The sequence below is a fragment of the Barbus barbus genome (genome assembly GCF_936440315.1).
Source record: "Barbus barbus genome assembly, chromosome: 24".
NCBI classification, from domain to species: domain Eukaryota; kingdom Metazoa; phylum Chordata; class Actinopteri; order Cypriniformes; family Cyprinidae; genus Barbus; species Barbus barbus.
In genome coordinates, this window is record NC_136752.1 from 27,677,115 (window position 1) to 27,697,691 (window position 20,577).

Here is a 20,577-nt window from a genome sequence, read left to right on the forward strand (position 1 = left end):
AATGACATATATATTTATTCATATTTTTCTAAAGTATTTTATCGTTTTATTTTGAGTATTTTTTAAAAATATATATTTTTAAAGAAATTTATTTATTAATTTTACATTAAATATTGGTTGATGGTCAAATAACATGCAGGTAAACTAATAAAATCTTTTATTTATATATTTATTAATATTTTACGCAAATATTTTAGTTTTGTTTCAACTGTTTTAAATTGATTCTTAAATTAATAATTTTACTTTTTTATAATTTAATTACTGAACAGCTTATGATTTAATTAATTATTTACCACAATCATCTGAACATTGACTAAATCCACCTCTGCTGTCACAGAAACAATCTATAATAGTTTTTCTGTTTAAGAAGGATAGTTTAATAAATGCGGCTGTACCTCTCTCTGAGAGAGCGAGTCTTTGCCTGAATCACCCCCAGGTCCCAGAGAGCCAGATTCCTGCGCGGATTTGCCTGTTTGTGACCATAAACCTCAACCGCCACGGCACCCTCCATCAGAAGCTCCAGAAAGTCTTCGGTTACAGCCACTTCTAGAGTCTACAGATGCAGAAAGACACACATGATGACCGACTACTGGCACAAATTCAATGTTTTACTCCATGTACATCACCTTGCAGTTGTCAAACACCACCAGACTCTGTGGCTCTCTGCTGCTGGGGGCCGTCAGACCCACTTCCGGGGTGATAAACACGGGATCCTGCTGCTCCCAGAAATGATACTGACAGAAAACGAAGTTGGAGAGGTGCTGAGGCAATCCTGTCGCCTGCAACACCTTGATCTGGAAATAAACCCACAGAAAACGTTCATGTCCTACACTCAACTATAGCTCAGATCTACAGAAACATGTGACCTGTGCTGGCAAAATGACTCGGAATGAACACATTTTCAAAAAGGAGTTCTTTTTATTTTCACATTCTCCATTAAAATGCCTTCAAAATGATATAATGACTTGTTGGAATCGGACAAAAAAAAATGAGTGCGCTCCAGCCGTTTGAAGTACCAGCAGATCTGATGTACAGAAAAATAGAGTTAAAGTTTTCTGAAGATTTCAAAGCATAATCACCAAGCAGCCTTGCATATTTTCCTCCAATTCTTTCCTTAATAATAGCTACTATGTTATTATTCACACTATAGCTATTTTATCTTAGTTATTAAGAACAAAGATGCAAATAAACAGTAGTTTCATCAAGAGCAACAAGTGATTTCTCTTTTTATTAACATTGAGACAGATCTGTATTAAGACCCGCTGTAATGCATGGATCTAATATAATGTTACACATCAGATTTTTCCCCAAACATTAACTAAACGTTCATGTAAGACATAACCGATCATGTTTGTATGAATCTTGCAATGTACTATATAAGGAGATCACACGTCTTATGCACGCTCTTTGCTAATGTCAGTCAGCGCGATCGTTTTGTTTTCATCAGAATGGGTCTGACAATCAGATTTTATATCTGGTTTGGACTCATGTCATCAAGAGTTCGATATGAATATTCACAAAGCTGGAATGCTGCGCTTTGCAACAATAGACCTACAAGTTACAGTAGTCGTCCAGAAGTGAAAAGCTACTCCTCTCAGAAAAATTGACCCTTATGACTGGTTTTGTGGTCCAGGGTCACATTTGGAGCACTGGGATCTCTAGAAGAGGGCTTAATGAACTCATTTTTGTGAAAACCTCAAATTCGACCAAAATGTGAAAACAAAAATGCCTGTAGCTCAAAATGAGCCTGTGCGCATTCCGACTCATTTTGCCAGCACAGGTCATAAATTGCATGATTGATTGGAGATGTCCTGTTTTATCGGACCATGCAGGCGAGTTTGCGTTCTTGCATCTCGCCGTCTGGACTGATCTCAGAGCCCCCCGTCTCACGCTCCTCTAGTTCTCCGCTCAGACGCTCGACTTCTACATGAAGTCGACCTGCCACCTGAAAACACACAAAACCAATGGCTATCAGTCAATGCCTTGCACTCTTTCTAATTGTTATAACCAATGTGTTTGCGCACACCTCTCCCTTCTGGTTGATGATGGGAACAGCGTACTGCAGCTTGACGTCGCACAGCAGACAGGTCAGGAAGATGTTGGCCACACCGATCAGACTGTGATTCTCCTGCTCTTCGAAGAACGGATCGGCACGCTTGAAGTAGGAGCGCATGGCCTGAGCACAGACAACGAGGAAGAGGTGAACACGTGTAAACAGACTTCATTTATGATGCTCATCAAAACCTTGTTTTTGGTGGAACAAACATTGACTTATTGTTCAGTGCATTTCCTTTAAGCCACATCATGCTAGTTCAGGGATTCTCAATTTTTTATATTTTTTTTGTGAAATCTTTGGCCTAAAATATATATACTTGCACACAAGTAAAAATCCAATGATTTTATATTAATACATATTGATAAAATAGTTGTGTGTTATTTAGTGATATTTTAATTGTTTTAAAATTCACAATGTTTTGAAATTGTTTAGAAAAAATATATAATTAATTTAAGTTTTTTATAATATTGTTAAATATTAGTGTTATATGTTGATTGTTTTAAAATTAAATGCATTTTATATTTTATAAATAACTATTATTTACATATTTAATGGTTAGATTAATATCTCCATTAAAACAACAAAATTCACCAAAATGGATGGACAATTATAAGTTCACATACAGGGTTGTCCTCGTCATAGTCTTTCCACTCCTGGTAGAGCTCTCTCATGTCCACCAGCCGGTTCTCCATCTTCTCCATGGACCAGATCTGCTTGCCTTTGCTCTTCCTCCTGACCTCCACCGCCGGCTCGCTCAGAACCGTGTCCCGCTGCGGTCAGGAAACATCAGTCTTTATTAAAGCAGCAGTTTCACCCGACCCACAATGCAACACAGTCCTCTAGTAGTACTTACTGTAATGAAGATGGAACGTTCAAATCATTTCCTTTCCATGGTTTGTTTAAATGAACCACTTTCAATGTCTGAATTTCTATGAGTGTTAGAAACTAAACTAACAGAACAATTTCTGAGAGATGAAATGCGTTTTAGAAATAACAATCATTTAAAAAAAAAAAAAAAAAAGTCCAAACGTTTGGGATTTTTCTGCTCACCACGGCTACATTTATTTGATTAAAATGACAGTAAAAACAGTAATATTGTGAAATATTATTAATAGCTGTTTTCTGTTTGAATATATTGTGATCAAAGTCGAATTTTCAGAATCATTACTCCAGTCTTCAGCGTCACATGATCCTTCAGAAATCATTCAAATATGCCGATTTGCTGCTTAAGAAACATTTCTGATTATTTATTTCTTAATATTATCAATATTGAAAACAGATCGATTTTTTTTTCAGGAATCTTTGATGAATAGAGAGTTCAAAAGAACAGAACAGAATCTGTTGTACCATTATAAAAGTCTTTTCTGACACTTTTGATCAATTATTCTAATGCATCCTTGCTAAATAAAATTATGAATCTCTCTCCAAAAAAATTATTTTGACTTTTGAAGTGTAGTGTATACGTCTTAAAATATTAAAGTGACTGTGACAAACATGTCATCCAGTCCAGTTTCCAAAGAACGCTTAACGAATCCTTGTTTGTTGACTGAATCATTTAAATGAACCATTCATTTTGAACGATTCACAAATATGACATCATAAACCTACAACATTACATGTTAAAATATAACCGGATGAATCCTTCAACAGTCGGTCACACACATGCACACACTGTCTCTCCTGACCTTGCGGTTGGCGTTGAGGTTTGCAGCGGGTATCTGCAGTGTGACTTTATATTCGGTTTTCTTGTTGAGCTCTTCAGAGATGAATCCAGCCTCCTGAACCAGCAGATTGGCCTTCACGATCTGCTCTTTGAGCTTACGCAGACTTCGATTCATCAAAACCTCTCTGAAACCACAGAAACATGAGATTTAGCACACACTCACACTAAATAGTTCCTGTGGTTTGTAATATAACCCAGCATGCACCTCTCCTCCTCACTCCACTGGCGCAGTCGGCTGGCGTTGAGCTGCTCGCTGCTGTGGTGGTGCTGCGGATGAGAGCCCTGCGTCTGCAGCTCTGTCGACAGACGTTTGCGCAGCTGCTGCAGCTCCTGCTCGTACATCAGCCGCTGTCGCTCCAGAGCCGAGCGCTTCTCCTCCTCATGCCTGCGCTCCAGAGAGTGAAGCACCGACTGCAGCGGGTCTGAGACAGACACATATTTCTCTGATAACAAATTCAACGAGTAAGTAGCAGCATATACTTTTCTGTGCTATATTTGATTTCAAATAGACTGCAGATAATAAAAAACAAGTTGAAGAAAAATGGTCAAAATGCACACGCAACTATATAATAAAGCTTTTAGTGTCAACATGTTATGGAAAAACTGTCCATATAACAAGATGGAAAATATAATTTTTAAATATAATTTGATTACTTTTAATTTAGAAATTAATACAAATGACATCACACACACACAGAAACACAAATATCTATATAGAAAGTGTCGAGTATTAAACGTTTAAATGCCTGAAAAAAAAAAAAAACATTTTCTATTTTATATATAAGAAATATTAGTGGATATTTGTTTACATATGCTTGCTAAAAAGTCTTTGATTATATTAAAAAAAATAGAAAAAAGGAAAAATGTAAATTATTATAAAAAAATTATTTCTCATTTTTTGTCAAACCAGTTTTAAAAAAAATCCTAAAATCTCTAATACACATTAAGGTATATGCGATGGTATTCATTCAAAAGAAAAAAAATTATGATATGAAAACTATTAGTGGATATTTTTGTTTACACATGCTCTCTAAACAAATCTTTCTAGAGCCGATAAAAAAAAAAGTAGATAAAAAATAATATTCCAGACTAAAAGAAAAAGCATTATACAAATTATTTCTCATTTTTATTCAAATGTGTTTAGAAGCCTGACAAATTACATGTGTTATTAATTTTAACAAGAACAAAAGAATATATATTTCATGATATATGAGAATTATTAGTGGCTATTTTTGTTTTGTAAATTAAAACTGTAATTCAACAATAAAATTAGTGGAAGAATACTGGTACAGTGCTGCCATTAACTTTAAATGTAGTTTTATTAAATTTAACTTGAATCTCAAATAGTTTTTTTAATAGTTTGTAATATTGACAGCAGCCCAGAATCAGCCTTTAATAACGGTGCTCTTGACTGTAAGAGGTTGTCTGTCTCTCACCGTTGTTTCCCAGCGCTTTCATCATGACTTCGGTCTGTGCCGACTCAAAACTGAAGCTGTTGTCACCCGAGGCATGACTGAGACGATCTACATCCACATCCAGGTGCTCAGCGTGAAGACCAGCCTTCGTCACACTCCCCTCCTCATCCTCCACACCAACACGATACGCGTTCGACACGCTGATCCTGAGATAAACACAAAGAGAGCACTAAAGTCAGTACGCGCTCACACACACGCAGCTTCGGGTCAATTTGACATTTTATTTAACCACAGTTTTCACTAAACAAATCCATCAAATCAATGCCTGTGATCGTCAGATTAGACACGTCACCAAGTGTAAATGTGTCTCACTGACCTGAAGAAGTGGTTGTTTCCCCAGAGGATTCGATCCCCATGATGCAGCTGGATGGGAGATGAGACCACAGCACCATTCACAAATGTGCTGCACACAGAGACAGACACTACATCAGTTATATCACATATACACATATTCCTGCATACCATCACTAGCTATAGAGTAGAGACAGACTGATACATAGATATGAGTATGTAAAGCTGGACATCAACATTTTGGGTTCAGGCTTTGTACAACAGGGTTTGCGCAGTTAATACAGCTCATTTAATCTACTGTACACACATTATATACTTGAACTCTTATATTATTAGATTTACAATTTATCTACAATACTAAATCACATTCTCTTTTCAATTATGTACTGCTTATATACTTGCACTATTTATAGTGCAAACAAATTGTGCAAACAAATGGAGTAAATAGTGCACTATTAGTGCAAAATAACAGCTTAATTAGTGCACACTAAGTGCAAATAACTGATTAATTAGTGCACAATAAGTGCAAATAACTGATTCATTAGTGCACAATAAGTGCAAAATAACAGCTTAATTAGTGCACAATAAGTGCAAATAACTGATTCATTAGTGCACAATAAGTGCAAATAACTGATTCATTAGTGCACAATAAGTGCAAAATAACAGCTTAATTAGTGCACAATAAGTGCAAATAACTGATTCATTAGTGCACAATAAGTGCAAAATAACAGCTTAATTAGTGCACAATAAGTGCAAATAACTGATTCATTAGTGCACAATAAGTGCAAATAACTGATTCATTAGTGCACAATAAGTGCAAATAACTGATTCATTAGTGCACAATAAGTGCAAAATAACAGCTTAATTAGTGCACAATAAGTGCAAATAACTGATTCATTAGTGCACAATAAGTGCAAATAACTGATTAATTAGTGCACACTAAGTGCAAATAACAGCTTAATTAGTGCACAATAAGTGCAAAATAACAGCTTAATTAGTGCACAATAAGTGCAAATAACTGATTCATTAGTGCACAATAAGTGCAAAATAACAGCTTAATTAGTGCACAATAAGTGCAAATAACTGATTCATTAGTGCACAATAAGTGCAAATAACTGATTAATTAGTGCACACTAAGTGCAAATAACAGCTTAATTAGTGCACAATAAGTGCAAATAACTGATTAATTAGTGCACAATAAGTGCAAATAACTGATTCATTAGTGCAAAATAAGTGCAAATAACTGATTCATTAGTGCACAATAAGTGCAAAATAACAGCTTAATTAGTGCACAATAAGTGCAAATAACTGATTCATTAGTGCAAAATAAGTGCAAATAACTGATTAATTAGTGCAAAATAAGTGCAAATAACTGATTAATTAGTGCAAGTAAATAGTGCACTGGGTCAATAGTGCAAATAGTTTGCACACACTGAGTATTTAGTGCAAACAGCACACAATTTGTGTGAAATTGAGTGACTAGTGCACATCGTGCAAATATAGCAAAAAAATTAATCATTTATTTTCAGCATACAATATATTCAGTGTTTATCATTGAGACACTATTATAGTTTTTATTACGATTTTGAATTAGATTTTATATTATTTCATTTCAGTTTGTCATTTTTATAAGTTTATAAATAAAATATGAATATAATTTAAGAATATATTAAATAAATAATTTAAAAATATCTATATTTTTTAGTTTTAGTTTCAGATATTTGAATAGTTATTTTTTTGTTAAACTAAATGAAAATGTTCCCTTAGTTGTCAACTAGCTGAAATAAAATGATTTCAGATATCAGCAAAATATATATTTTTATATTTTATTTTATTTCAGTTAATGTTTTTTAATGTTTTAGTAATATTTTTTAGAAATCATTTATAATTTTAGTTTTGTGTAAATTTCACACTGTTTTAGCATGTAATACTCCACTTGTCTAAGTGTGTGTGTGTGTGTGTGTGTGAGAGAGTGATTACCGAGCGTTTCTCTTTGGGGTGAGGGTGACTCCCGCCTCTAGGTTGATGTCTATAACACAATGCTCTGGTAGAATTGCCAAACCACACAACTGAATGTCCTGAGAGTCTGCAGAACCCACACGAGTGTGTTCCTGCACATCAACACACGTCAATGAAAACACCTCATCCACACCAAACTCCACCAAATATATTACAGCTGATAGTCAATCAACCATTTATGCATGCATATGAATATTTTTATATGAAATATTAAAGTAACACTGATCTTTATTAATTAGTGCATGTACCTTTAAGTAATAGAGGAGCAGCTGGTTGAGGGCAGGGTCTGCGTTCAGGTTGACCAGGAAGCATTTATCATCAATGACTCTGATCCCAGACGACTGCAGAGAAATTCCCAAACTCTCCAGCTGCTTCTGTCGCTCCTGAAGAACCAAACACTTCAGTTCAGAAGAATGCCAACCACACTTCTGTGTTTTGTTGACTGTCCTCAGGGCTTTTATCATTTCTTTAAATGCAGAAGATCCAGACAAAACCCCACAATTAAAACCATTATACTCTGAAATAGTATTTTGTACTCCAATAATTTTTGTTTGATTTTTTTAAGAGTTTGAGTACCACAAGGTTGATCCCCACCAAAAAACCAACTAACAAATACAAAATAATAATAATAATAATAATAATAATAATTTTATATATATAAAAATGAGAACATGGGACAATAATTTATTTGAAAAAACAAATTAAGTCAATAAAAATAATAGTTGTCAAAATACAATTAAATCACTTAAATAAATTACAATAGATTAATAATTAATTTCAATAAATGCTTATTTTACATAATCTACCCAAATCACAATCTATTGTATGAAATTGTACATTTATGTAAATATAATTATAAAAAGCATTAAATAAAAATAAATTAATTATAAATGAGAAATGGGCAAATAATCATTTAATTAAATACTTAAATGTTTGATTAATAATTCAAATGATTTAAATGCTTAATATATACTCTGTTCACAAAAATAAATATCTATATACAATAAAAAAATCTTTATATGGGTAGTTGACAAATAAAAATTGGACTGTGTCCTATGGTGTGACAGAGCAAAAATATATATATAAAAAAAAAAACTTCACATACAAATAACAAATTCATTCTTAGAGTTGCAAATAGCAAGAGAGAGGTTTATCTTCAAATGTTAGAATGTTTTTTTTTTTTTTTACATTTTTCCGTCATACCGTAGGACACATTAATATGGCAACAAGCCATATATGCACGTGTGTGTTTAATACCTGTGCGATCTCTTCAGTCTTCTTGAGTTTCTCCTCCCAGCTCACGGTCATCTCCTGGATGAGCTTCTCTGACTCCTCCAGTCTGTCTTTGAGCTCAGGAGCTTTCATTGACTTTACACACACAAAAAACACACTGTTGCTAGAGGTCACAGTTCAGCTCACACACAGCAGACAGGTGTTTGTGTGCAGTACCTCAGCCTCGGTCAGCTGACTGCGGAGTTTCTCCACCTCCTCTCTCAGCTCTCTGATGATTCTGGCGTTTGGATCTTCATTAATCACAGCGTGATTAACGATGCTTTTGGCCCGGTCGGCGTACCGTAGTGTAGATAGAGTCTCGTCGTAGTTGTCGGCCGCTGGACTCACCGTTGCAACCATAGCGGTGCGACTGTTGCCTCCTAAACTGTCCTGATGTGCAAAAAAAAAAAAAAAAAGAGGAAATGACATCAGAGAGTTTCAATGAAACAAATAATTTCCATAGAATTCTTAGCAAATAACAAGCACTGAATGACATGACAGTGAGAAACTTTTCTTTTTGGACTACACTACTACTCCTCAGGTTTGTAGTGGTAAAATAAAGTTTATCGTCACCTTCAGTAACCATGTGAGCACTGAGTCTCTGTAAGGAACAAATTTACTCTTGTTTTTCCCTGCGCCCTGCTCCGCCAATGCAGAAATCACCAGTCCAAGAGTTGTGAGGGACCTGAACACAAAAACATTATGACAAAAACACATTTGAATGCGTGTAAATGGAGTGTTTTTAACTAAATAAATACAACTATTTATTAAATTAAATGATTCAATTGAGAAAGCCATTAATCATTCCAATAAATAATTAACTAAAAATAGTTTAAATAAATGCTTATTCACAAATTCTTTCCCTAATTCACAAAAAAATTGAGTTTCAAAGAAAAAAAAGACGAGAAAATAGCCAAATATCAGCCAATTAATCAAATTAATTAACCTTTGTATATATAAAGGGACCAAAAAATTATTGGAATTTTAAATAAACAAATAAAGAGAAAATAATGTAATTAATATTTAAAATTAATTAATTACAAAATTATTTAAACAAATTCTTCCTTTACATTTGTACATAATTCACTTATGTATAACCCAAATCACTTCTGTTAATTTATCAATGCAGACGGTGTCAAAATGGCCAAATATCAGCCGATTAATCAAATTAATTACTTTAGGAACAGAAAAGTCAAAAATCCTGAACATAACCAAATGTGTGTGTGTGTGTTTGACCTGTTAATGTTGCTGCCTTCTTTGAGTCTTTCTCCTCCAGCTCCAGTTTTATCAGCTCTCTCACTGCCGGCCAGATCCACCAGACTGAGTTTACTCACCGTCTCTCCACTCGTCTGAAATAACACCATCCACACAAAACACCCAGTTACACACATTACATCCAATAGTGCTTTTTTTTTTTTAAGCTACAGTGTGTCATTTCTGCATCACTAGTTGCAACAAACTGAACGACAACAAAAATCTGAATGTTCAATTTTACATTTTTCAAAAATGTGATGCTCAATGCCATAAAACACTAGTAATGTGCTAGCACTTTTTGCACTGGAAAACACCATTTGCATGCTCTCCTGAAAACATTAATAGCTAGTTATTTTAATTAGATGACAGAGGTCAGTCTGCATCTGACCCCAGTCTTCAGGTCTCTGAGCGTGTGCGTCAGAATGATGTTGAAGGCGGCGTGCGAGCGGCTGCTCTCCTCGTTCATGTTTGTGGCCGCCACAGTGCGGGATTTATTCCCCTCCGACATCAGAGACTCGATGTCCTGAAATACAAAACAAAAGCTAGTCAAAACCATACTGCTTCAGCACTGAGAGCGTTAATGTAGGTGAAGGTGTTGGGAGAACCTTGTAGCTGCTCACAGCGAGGCGGGACAGACCGTCTACATACGGCCCCAACACATTATGCTCCCGGACCCTCAACGCCTGCCGGCTCCTGAGAGGAACATCACGCCAATTTGTTTAGAAGAACAACAATGAATGATTTTTCCAGGTTTTTCATGATTGATGGAACACAGACAGCAGGAGAAGAAGCCCAATATGGCCTTTAAAGGGTTAGTTCACCCAAAAATTAAAATTAGCCCACGTTTTACTCACTCTCAAGGCATCATATGATGTATGACTTTTTTCTTTCAGACAAATCCAATCAGAGTTATATTACAAATTTTTCCTTGCTTTTCCAAGTGTTAGAACGGCAGTAAAGAAGTCAAATAAAGCGCATTCATCCACGATAAAATGTGCCTCACACAGCTACAGGGGGTGAATAAAGGCCTCCTGCAGAGAATCGATGCATTTTTGTAAGAAAAATATCCATATTTAAAATTTTAAAATACTTTCTCACTTCTGCTGACTCTTATAAGCACAACTGTTCCGGCGGATGACGTAGAACGTATGCATCACACACGTGGAAGAGAAAATAGTTTATAAAGCGTTTATAACATTTTAAATATGGGTATTTTTAAAACGTTATAATTTTCCTATTTAAAGCTTTAAATAGGAAAATTATCGAAACTCTTTGGTCATTTGAGCGAGATGCTAATGGTCTAATCCCATTCAATGATCTATGCTAAGCTAAGCTAAAAGTGCTACCGCCAGACCCGGAGATCGGCTGAATGGATTTAAAAAGGTAAAACTCAACTCTAGTTGTAAAATGAGCCTATTTTCAAAAAAAGTGGAGTGTTCCCTTAATGGGAAATGAATTTAATTGCATGTAAACAGACTCACCCTTTGGGATCCAGAAGGTCTCGCACCTTCTCGTTGTAGATCTCCATGTAGGACACCTCCACGGTGAAGCTCTCGCCCTCCCTCTGCTGCTGTACGGTGCGCTGGAACAGAGAACTGCAGAGTCGCGGGATCAGACCCGGCTGCTCGGCCGCTCCCATCATCGTGTATGACTTTCCTGAGCCTGCAGACCGTCCAGAGATCAGAGATCAGATTTTTGTTTAAACCCTTATAGCCTACTGTATCATATTTGATATGCAAATGCCTCTAAATGATAAACACGATCAAAACGTTGCTAAAAACCTGTTGCACACAATCTAGTACATGCCCTCTGTCATCTGTTTGTTGTTTATGCTTCTTTAAGCACGTAAAAGACTAGTGTAACTGTACAAACATCCACCTCCAGCTTGTGCTTCACATGTCTTTTTGCTGTCAAATCTTGACTTTTTTATTAAGTAAAACTTTCATATTGTTAGTAATATTTCAAGAACACTAACTGGACTGAAGCAACTTAGGTTTATTTGATTATCCATCCATTAATTTTTAGAAAAATTATATTAAAATGCGAGTCTTAAATCTGATCATCAGGCTTTTGAAGAACGTTTGTTTCCAGAAGCTTTACTTTCACTGTTCCTCAGAGGAGGAAGGATCTTCCCAAGCCTTCAAAACATCCCAAATCTCTTCTTTTAAGGCATGATTTGCTCATTTCTCAATCATCATTGTATTGCATTGCATTATGTTTTTGAAACTACAGAGCTTTGATCATACAACTATGCATTTAAATCTCATCTTACTAAGATATAGAGTGACAACTGATATATATATGCATTTTTTGTAGGTAGTCTGATAAACATCACATTGATTTACATTAACATCGGAATTTCATCTTAATTTTGGCATACAAATATCAGCACTTGCATGTTTTTGCTCAGTTTGGGCATCATAATAAAAGTAAGGTGTCTTTTCCTCCGAGTATAAACTCCATATTCTCACTATATACAATATTATATGATATATGCAAACTTTTCTTTTTAGAATTTTTAAATATTTTGTCTAAAGCTTAAAAACACATTTTTCTAACTATTATTTCAAATGCAAAGCTTTACAGGGTTACATTTGTTTTTATTGATCTATTTTTATTTGCTTTAGTGTTCTGTTTGATGCACAACAAGCAGATATCCAAGAGCCGCAGGGAGTTATGTGCTGGGAAACAGTAAGTAGTTCTGCTTAAACCTTTCATGGAGACTAAAACATTATTTTTGCATAGATAGCTTTCCAGCAAATCTAACTGTACCTGTTTGCCCATATGCAAATATACAGGCGTTGTATCCTTGGAAAGCGCTGTCCAAAAGACTCTCTCCAAGACACTGAAACACCACATCCTGACCTATGAGTTAGACATGAGAACACTGCAAATGAGAATAACTGGCATGCATTATTAAATCAATTCACAATACAGGAATACTTCACCCAAAAATTAAAATTAACTCACAATCAGGCCATACAAGATGTAGATGAGTTTGTTTCTTCATCAGATTTGGAGAAATGTAGCATTGCATCACTTGCTTACCAATGGATGATCTGCAGTGAATGGGTGCCGTCAGAATGAGAGTCCAAACAGCTGATAAAAACATCACAATAATCCACACCACTCCAGTCCATCAGTTAATGTTTTGAGAAATAAATCTTTCATCACTGACTTCAAACCATTGCTTTCGGCTAAAATACAAGTCCTTTGTCTATAACATTGCTTTCACCAGTTGTCTGGTCTGAATCAGGAGAGAAATCAGCACAGATCAAGCAACGTTTACAAGCAATAACAGTCCAAAACCGATCAATACAAATATGTGGGTGGATTTTAAAGCAAGAGACAACAGGAGATGGACTTTTTCAATGGAGGAAGTGTTACTATGGATTATGGACTATTTTAGAAAGAAACAACACGTTTGACGTTAAAAACAATGGATTTTTTTTCTTATAAACAACTTTTCACTTCACAAGATGTCAGCTGATGGACTGGAGTGGTGTGGATTACTGTGGTGTTTTTATCAGCTGTTTGGACTCTCGTTCTGACGGCACCCATTCACTGCAGAGCATCCATTGGTGAGCAAGTGATGGAATGACACATTTCTCCAAATCTGATGAAGAAACAAACTCATCTACATCTTGAATAGCCTGAATGTGCATTTTAGATGAACTATTCCTTTAAAGGATTCAATTTAAGTTTTTCAAACGACTTGAAGTACAATGTCCTTTTATTTCCATTGTAAGTGTGTTACTGTAACTGCGATTTTTGGGATTCTTTTTAACTAAAAGAAAAGTACAAAAAAAAAAGGCAACGAACAAATGCAGCAACTGCTTATAAAGCTTAACTTGTCTTGAGCCTTTACAAAAGAGCTGATAAACCACAGATGAACAGCTGATCTGATAAAGCAGTTTTACAGGTTTGTCTTTTCTTCAGAAAAGTTCACACAAGCAGAGAATATTGATGTCTATAATAGAGTTTCTATTGCCATTATAAATGATCCCTGATGATTCAGATCACTGCAGTATAAACACATTACAGAGGCTTAGTGATGGTTTCAACAAAAGCGTTGGCAATTATAGCTAAATTACTTATTTTGAATGTCAACAGACCTGCAAATTTGGCTGCCTCAGCCTCATCCATAGACCAGAAGCAATAATCGTATGCGAAAACCTGAAACAAAATATGGCAGATGTCTAAAGACTGTGTAACAGATGCATGATACAAGTTTTAATGAGCTGTCGAAATGTTCAACATGACCAATGACTTCACAAATCCAGTGAAGTTACACACTTTCTGCACATTATTCATGATTGTAATGCATTTGTTCACATTAATGTATTGCAGAAATGTCAAATGAGAACTTACCTTTGGTTTACTCCTATGTTCACTAAAAGAAAAAACACAATATTAGAATTACATATATATATATATATATATATATATATATATATATATATACACATATGAAACGAATACTTCTATTTACCAAGGATCCATTAAATTAATCAAAAGTGAAAGTAAAATAATTTCCATTCTATTTCAAACGAATGCTGTTTTTCAAAGAATGCTTTGTTTCCACAAATATACTCCGTTTTCAACATTGGTAATAATCAGAAATGTTTCTTGAGCAGCAAATCAGTGTATTGGACTGATTTCTGAGGGATCGTGTGACACTGAAGACTGGAGGAATTCGGCTTTGATCACAGCAATAAATTAACTTTTAGTCAAATAGAAATATTATAATAATATTTCACAATCTTACCGTTTTCTCCTGTATTTTTGATCAAATAAATGCAGCCTTGGTGAGACTTTTCAAAAATATTTCATTCTTACCGATACTTCTAATATCTACTTGAAAATCATGCATCTGATCTTTAGCATGATTTAGCAAGACACATGAGTTGAGCGCCACCGTTTAATTAGAGGTCAATTTGTGCAATAATACCAGTGATATTTCCTTTAGCAATCACGTCTAACAATATCAGTGTGTATTAATGCTGCAAAACTGAAATATCTACATCAGATGAAACATCCTGTAAAGCTACAAGCTTATTTTCTCTATAAACTGACAAAAGATTAAAAATTCAGAACACAGTTGCTGATTTTCATTAAAGCACACGCTGAACATGATTTCTGCTGGTGACGGGAGGACGACACACAGTCTTGAAGCATTGCAGGAAGACTTCAGAAATGTTTGCCTTATTTCAGGCACTATGAGAGAATTATACAATTAAACCGTCCTCTCTGAACCTCCTTCATCTCAGTTTCTTTAATTAAATTCCACCCTGATATCATTTACACGACAAACAGCATCTGCACGAGTGTGCTGTCTCTACATGTGCTTCATAATGAAAACACAAACTTGCTGTGAGGGATTATGGAGGAATTTGAGTAAACTTTCTTGCATAAGCTTGTAAAACCTGTTTGCATGCCAACACCGCAAACCGCTGCAAGTTACGGCAGAGGCGGCTCAGCAGTCGGAAACATGACTAGATCAGCGCTGAGAAACTGAGAAAAGCTGATACGACCGAGGAGATTCCTGCATGAGCAGGTGACCTGGGGAACGGCCAGATCTCCGGGAAAGGCTTGTGGAGAAAACAGGCACACCCTTTGTAAAGAGACCAGGAGCAGGAATGGAAGAGGAGACAAAGAGAAGGAATGAAGGAAAGACAGATACAAATCCACCAGGACTGGTTGGCAACCGGCTGGTCTGTAACACTGCCAACATGCATGTGCAGTTTGGTGCATGCTGACAGACGACCAACACAAAACCGAGAGCTGATTTCAGCTGAAGGACAGATGAACCGCTGGATCAGTGACTGAGATATGAAACACTGCTGACTGATGAAGGCTCTGCTGCACAACCAACAAACTCCTCTTTGTGTTAATGGAGTAAACTGCTAAAAACTACAGCATGCATCATATGCACGGATTAAAACACCAGACAACTGTTATCTGGTTAAAAAAAATGTAGCCTACAATATAACAACAATTATGTTATAATATACAATCAATAGGTAAAATTGTTTACATCCAATGTAAATGCAGCATTATCAAAGATAACAGTTTTTAATGCATGACCAGCCTGAAAGATATAGCTCAGCGAAGAATGTCAGAATTTACTAACATTTATGTTGTTCCCAATCTGTATGACTATTGGTGGCCAAACAGTTGACGGTACCCATTGACTTCTATAGTGTGGAATGGCTATCGTTAAGTACATTCTTCAAAATATTGTCTTTCGTGTTCAACCCTACAATGCCCTACAAACCACCCAAGAACATTATAGCAACTGCCTAACCACTAAAAATACTTTAAAGGGGTCATATGATGCGATTTCTAGTTTTCCTTCTCTTTGGAGTGTTACAAGCTGTTTGTGTATAGATAAGATCCCTGAAGATGGAAAGACTAAAGTCTCAAAACCAAAGAGATATTCTTTATAAAAGACTCGACCACGCCCTCCTAAAACAGCTCATTTAAACGCGCCCCCACGTCTAGGTCACTGTGTGGGGAGGTTTTCACCGCCTCAATGTTTACGCAAAGGGGTGTGATTTTTATTCTCGCTGTAGTGCTGTTGCTGCCACCGGCACCATGTTCTGGAGACACTGTGTTTCATTGTGAAAGCGAAACTACTTTGTTTGGGCTTCCAAAAGAGGACACAATTAGAAATCAGTGGTTAAGTTGTATTTACAACACTGTTCCAGAACAGTTCAACCCAAATATTCGAGTGTGTGACTATTTCCTGAACCTGGCAGGAGAGTAGCCTTGCTTGCAGGCTTGCTCAGAGGCTGTTTCTATAAAGTGGGGCAATTCCAACTTTGCAAGGACAGTCTGACGCTTCTGACTCACAGCCTGTAAGTACATTTCTACTACTGACGATTCAAACGCGAGTTTTGAGCAGTGTAGAGTAGTGCTTGTTGTTCGTCGTTTCTCCGATCACAAGTGCAGACATGGTAATGTTTACGCGGCGTGATGCAACACGATGCGTAAAAAGACAGTATAAGTCATTATAATCAGTAATTATGTCCCCACTGGATGCAACAAATACCTTGTTTATAATGGGTTTTATTGTTTTTGTATCATCGTATCGGGACACAGCATCACAATACGGTGAGGGGCGTAACATTTCCATCTCACGCTTGAGGTGTTCGGCCAATCAGAGCACGCCTCGCTTCTCAGAACGATGAGCTTTGTAAAAATCGACGCGTTTCAGAAAGGCAGGGCATAGAGGAGCAACAATAATGTACAGTATGTGGAAAATAATGTGTTTTTTTTTTTACCTTAAACTGTATAAACGCATTGCAATACACCAAATACACAAAATAATGTTCTTTTTAGCAACGTAATATGACCCCTTTAACAACCACATAATACCATAGAGACCACTCTGAAAATCTTATCAATAGCCTAGCAACACCCTAGCAATGGCCCCGGACATCTTAACAACTACATAATGCCCTTGAAACCACTGAGAATATGTTAGAAACAGCCTAGCAGCCACTCAGACAATCACATAATGAACACTCTGAAAATCTCATCAATGGCCTAGCAACACCCTAGCAACTGCCTGGAACATCTTAACCACATATAATGCCCTTGACACCACTCCAAAAATCTAAGCAATGGCCTAGCAACACCCTAGCAACTGCCTGGAACATATTGTGCTATATATAAATGAAATACAATGCCCTAGAAACCACTTCTTACCAAATCTTAGCAACACCCTAGCGACCACCCACAACACCTTAACAACAACATAATGCCCTTGAAACCACTCAGAAAATCTTAGCAACACCCTAGCAACTGCCTAGCACATCTTAAACCACATATTGCACTTGAATCCACCCAGAACACCTTAAAATTTGCCTGGCAACACCCTAGCAACCACCCAGAACACTGAAAACCACAAAATTCCCTAGAATCTACCCAGAACACTTAAGTAGCTGCTAGCAACCACCCAGAACAGCTTAAAAACACACACAGAAACACTATAGAAACCATATCAGTAACCACTCTGAAAGTTAACAACTCCTAAAGAATACACAATGAACATGTAACTTTCAAACTTCAAGATGTTTTCAATCGCAGTAAACAAACACTTTTAAAAATTGAACATTCAAAGTACAGTATTTGTGTTCACAGGAAGTAAACCAGATATCATGTGTAAAGCTATGTGGTGCTTGGTAAATGAAAGGACAGCACATCCGTGCAGCGTTGTTTTAGGTTGCCTGAAAAGACCCAATGAGACAGGAGTAATTTAGTTGCTTGGGTTTTTAATCAGGAGTATCCAGGGTTACTTTTGACCTGCCAATGAACCTTCACTCGTTTCTATGGACACTGAAGGTCAAAGGAGAAGAGGAATGTAGAGAAAGAAAGAAAATGTCAGCGAGAGAGAGAATCAGACTAAAGCAGGAAGTCAGACGCATGATCTGCTGTTTCTTTACTATGTGATCAGACTCATCATGATTTCACCTGGTGAGCAATAAATAGCGACTAACTCCTCAGAACACCCTAGCATTGTTCTGCAAAGGCATGCAGCACATGTGCTCTTTAGAGCTAGCTGATTACTCCAGTCGTTTGAGGCTTGTCAAGACAGATATAAAGAAATATATACAGATATAAAAACTTAAAAAATCACTGTACTGAGTGTTTGTCAAATACAATCACACACCAACACAAACACACCCCAGTTTACCTGCTGTCGCCCTTTCCCAGGTTTCCATTGGCCGGGTACAGGACGGTCTGATTTCCTTCCATGTCCACAACACATTTTGTCTTTAAGTCTCGTTCTGTAAAAAGCACATTAATAACAATCAATCAGAAATTGGCCATAATATTGTTTGCATTATCGCTCGCGAACAGCATTTTATATGCAATATTTCGAAAACTACTGACTTTTTTGTTTTTTTTTACTAAATTATATATTTGAAAATGTTTATACTGTGTATGTGTGTGTGTATATATATATATACACACACACAATTTTAAAAAAATACAGCATGTAAATGCAACAAAGTTTATGCTTTTTAAAGTCGATTTTTTTTCAGATGCTTGTTTGAGGATCATAAACGAAAAAAAGGCCGTAGATCAAGATCGGAATCAAACACAGTCTTTAAACATTAAACACAATCATAATGTGACAGTCACATGGCTGTGGTTCATCCTCACCTCTCCTGTTCATGGGTCGAACCCGGACCGCCACTTTCACATTAGACTCATTCACAGCACTTTCATCCATCATGAAGACCTTCTGCACCTGTCTCACCAGTTCCTGTGTTATTATTTCATCCAGTTATGAGCAATAACTCCATTAAACAAACATGCATCTGATTTATTTAGTACTACACATTATGAGCTTGATTAGTCAAACAGCTCTGAATAATCTTTTAAGCAGTGTAACACTGTTTCAAGTGCTTGACCTGTTACAATGTTCCAAAATGACACATTTATGAATGCAATTCAAGAAGTTTCAGGTTAGAATGCAGCAAACCCTGTTCATGGAGAGTGTGTCTGCTCGTTATGGAGTTGTGTGTGTCATTCCAGCAGTGATCATGTGGAATAGCTACAGATTAAATGTCCAGAGACACTGACTCATCCAGACTGGAATAAAACACTTCCAGACCGACCTACGGAACAAACATTAAACACGAGTTCATACAAGAGAAAGCAGCGATAACTCCACCTGCTTCATTTCCTGATCTCTCGCCATCTTACCTTAAACTTCAGCGGATCTTCAGGAGTGTTTGAGCAGGTGAGTCACGCGCATACGGGACCGACGGAGACCAAACACAGCGAGCAGGTAGAGCCACACCGTCACTCAAACGTGTGCTCGAGTGGGCGGGGCCTGTCGGACAGAAGCTGTTTCTGATTGGACAGTTGAGTTGGGTCTAATTTATCATTTTTCTGTTTTGGACAACTAACACTAGGTGATGTTTTATTAGTTCATTATTTATTTGTTTCTGAGTACCATTATTCAGGAGTAAATTACTGTAGTATTTTATTGTAATATTTGTCAGACATCTGTCTTTGTTAAAAACAAACAAACAAATAAAAGTGCACTGTTCATTGACCATCATGGTTAATACTGAATAAACATGCTGAAAAAATTAAAAACAGATCAGATAAAATGACAATATATTAGAACAAAATTACATTACATAATTATTTTATATAAATACGTAAAATATATAATATTGTAATATATATATATATCATCCTGAGTGATTTTAGCTATGTTATTGGGTATTGATTTTTGGTATTATTGTTTATTGTGTTGTTTTTTTCCCTCTGTTTAATCATGTATTTTATTATTGTAAGGTGTTCTTGAGTGTCTTGAAAGGCGCCCATAAATAAAATGAATTATTATTAGTATTATTATTATATAAACAAATAAATCAATAAACAAGGGCATGGACAAAGGTAATAGCATTTTTGCGTAATGGCGTTTTTTAATACACTTTTTTTGGACTTGTGGGGCCTAC

At 36.2% G+C, this 20,577-nt stretch overlaps 1 protein-coding gene across 1 annotated transcript in view; it reads right to left on the reverse strand.

The window, feature by feature from the left end:
• The window catches only part of kif13bb (kinesin family member 13Bb), a 32,064-nt gene extending 12,341 nt beyond the window's left edge, over nucleotides 1–19,723 (reverse strand). The window contains exons 1-24 of the mRNA XM_079375353.1: nucleotides 19,587–19,723; nucleotides 19,265–19,367; nucleotides 18,792–18,885; nucleotides 14,462–14,474; nucleotides 14,206–14,266; nucleotides 12,863–12,955; nucleotides 11,572–11,752; nucleotides 10,696–10,783; nucleotides 10,479–10,613; nucleotides 10,073–10,185; nucleotides 9,410–9,521; nucleotides 9,014–9,226; nucleotides 8,822–8,932; nucleotides 7,813–7,947; nucleotides 7,526–7,656; nucleotides 5,571–5,657; nucleotides 5,216–5,400; nucleotides 3,985–4,201; nucleotides 3,742–3,904; nucleotides 2,680–2,826; nucleotides 2,027–2,176; nucleotides 1,826–1,945; nucleotides 627–794; nucleotides 396–553 (exon numbers count right to left, since the gene is read on the reverse strand). Coding sequence (XP_079231479.1) covers nucleotides 396–553; nucleotides 627–794; nucleotides 1,826–1,945; nucleotides 2,027–2,176; nucleotides 2,680–2,826; nucleotides 3,742–3,904; nucleotides 3,985–4,201; nucleotides 5,216–5,400; nucleotides 5,571–5,657; nucleotides 7,526–7,656; nucleotides 7,813–7,947; nucleotides 8,822–8,932; nucleotides 9,014–9,226; nucleotides 9,410–9,521; nucleotides 10,073–10,185; nucleotides 10,479–10,613; nucleotides 10,696–10,783; nucleotides 11,572–11,752; nucleotides 12,863–12,955; nucleotides 14,206–14,266; nucleotides 14,462–14,474; nucleotides 18,792–18,885; nucleotides 19,265–19,367; nucleotides 19,587–19,595 — 2,987 coding nt within the window. The 5' untranslated portion in view covers nucleotides 19,596–19,723. The remainder of the gene's footprint in view (nucleotides 1–395; nucleotides 554–626; nucleotides 795–1,825; nucleotides 1,946–2,026; nucleotides 2,177–2,679; nucleotides 2,827–3,741; nucleotides 3,905–3,984; nucleotides 4,202–5,215; nucleotides 5,401–5,570; nucleotides 5,658–7,525; nucleotides 7,657–7,812; nucleotides 7,948–8,821; nucleotides 8,933–9,013; nucleotides 9,227–9,409; nucleotides 9,522–10,072; nucleotides 10,186–10,478; nucleotides 10,614–10,695; nucleotides 10,784–11,571; nucleotides 11,753–12,862; nucleotides 12,956–14,205; nucleotides 14,267–14,461; nucleotides 14,475–18,791; nucleotides 18,886–19,264; nucleotides 19,368–19,586) is intronic.
• Nucleotides 19,724–20,577: the final 854 nt, after the last annotated feature.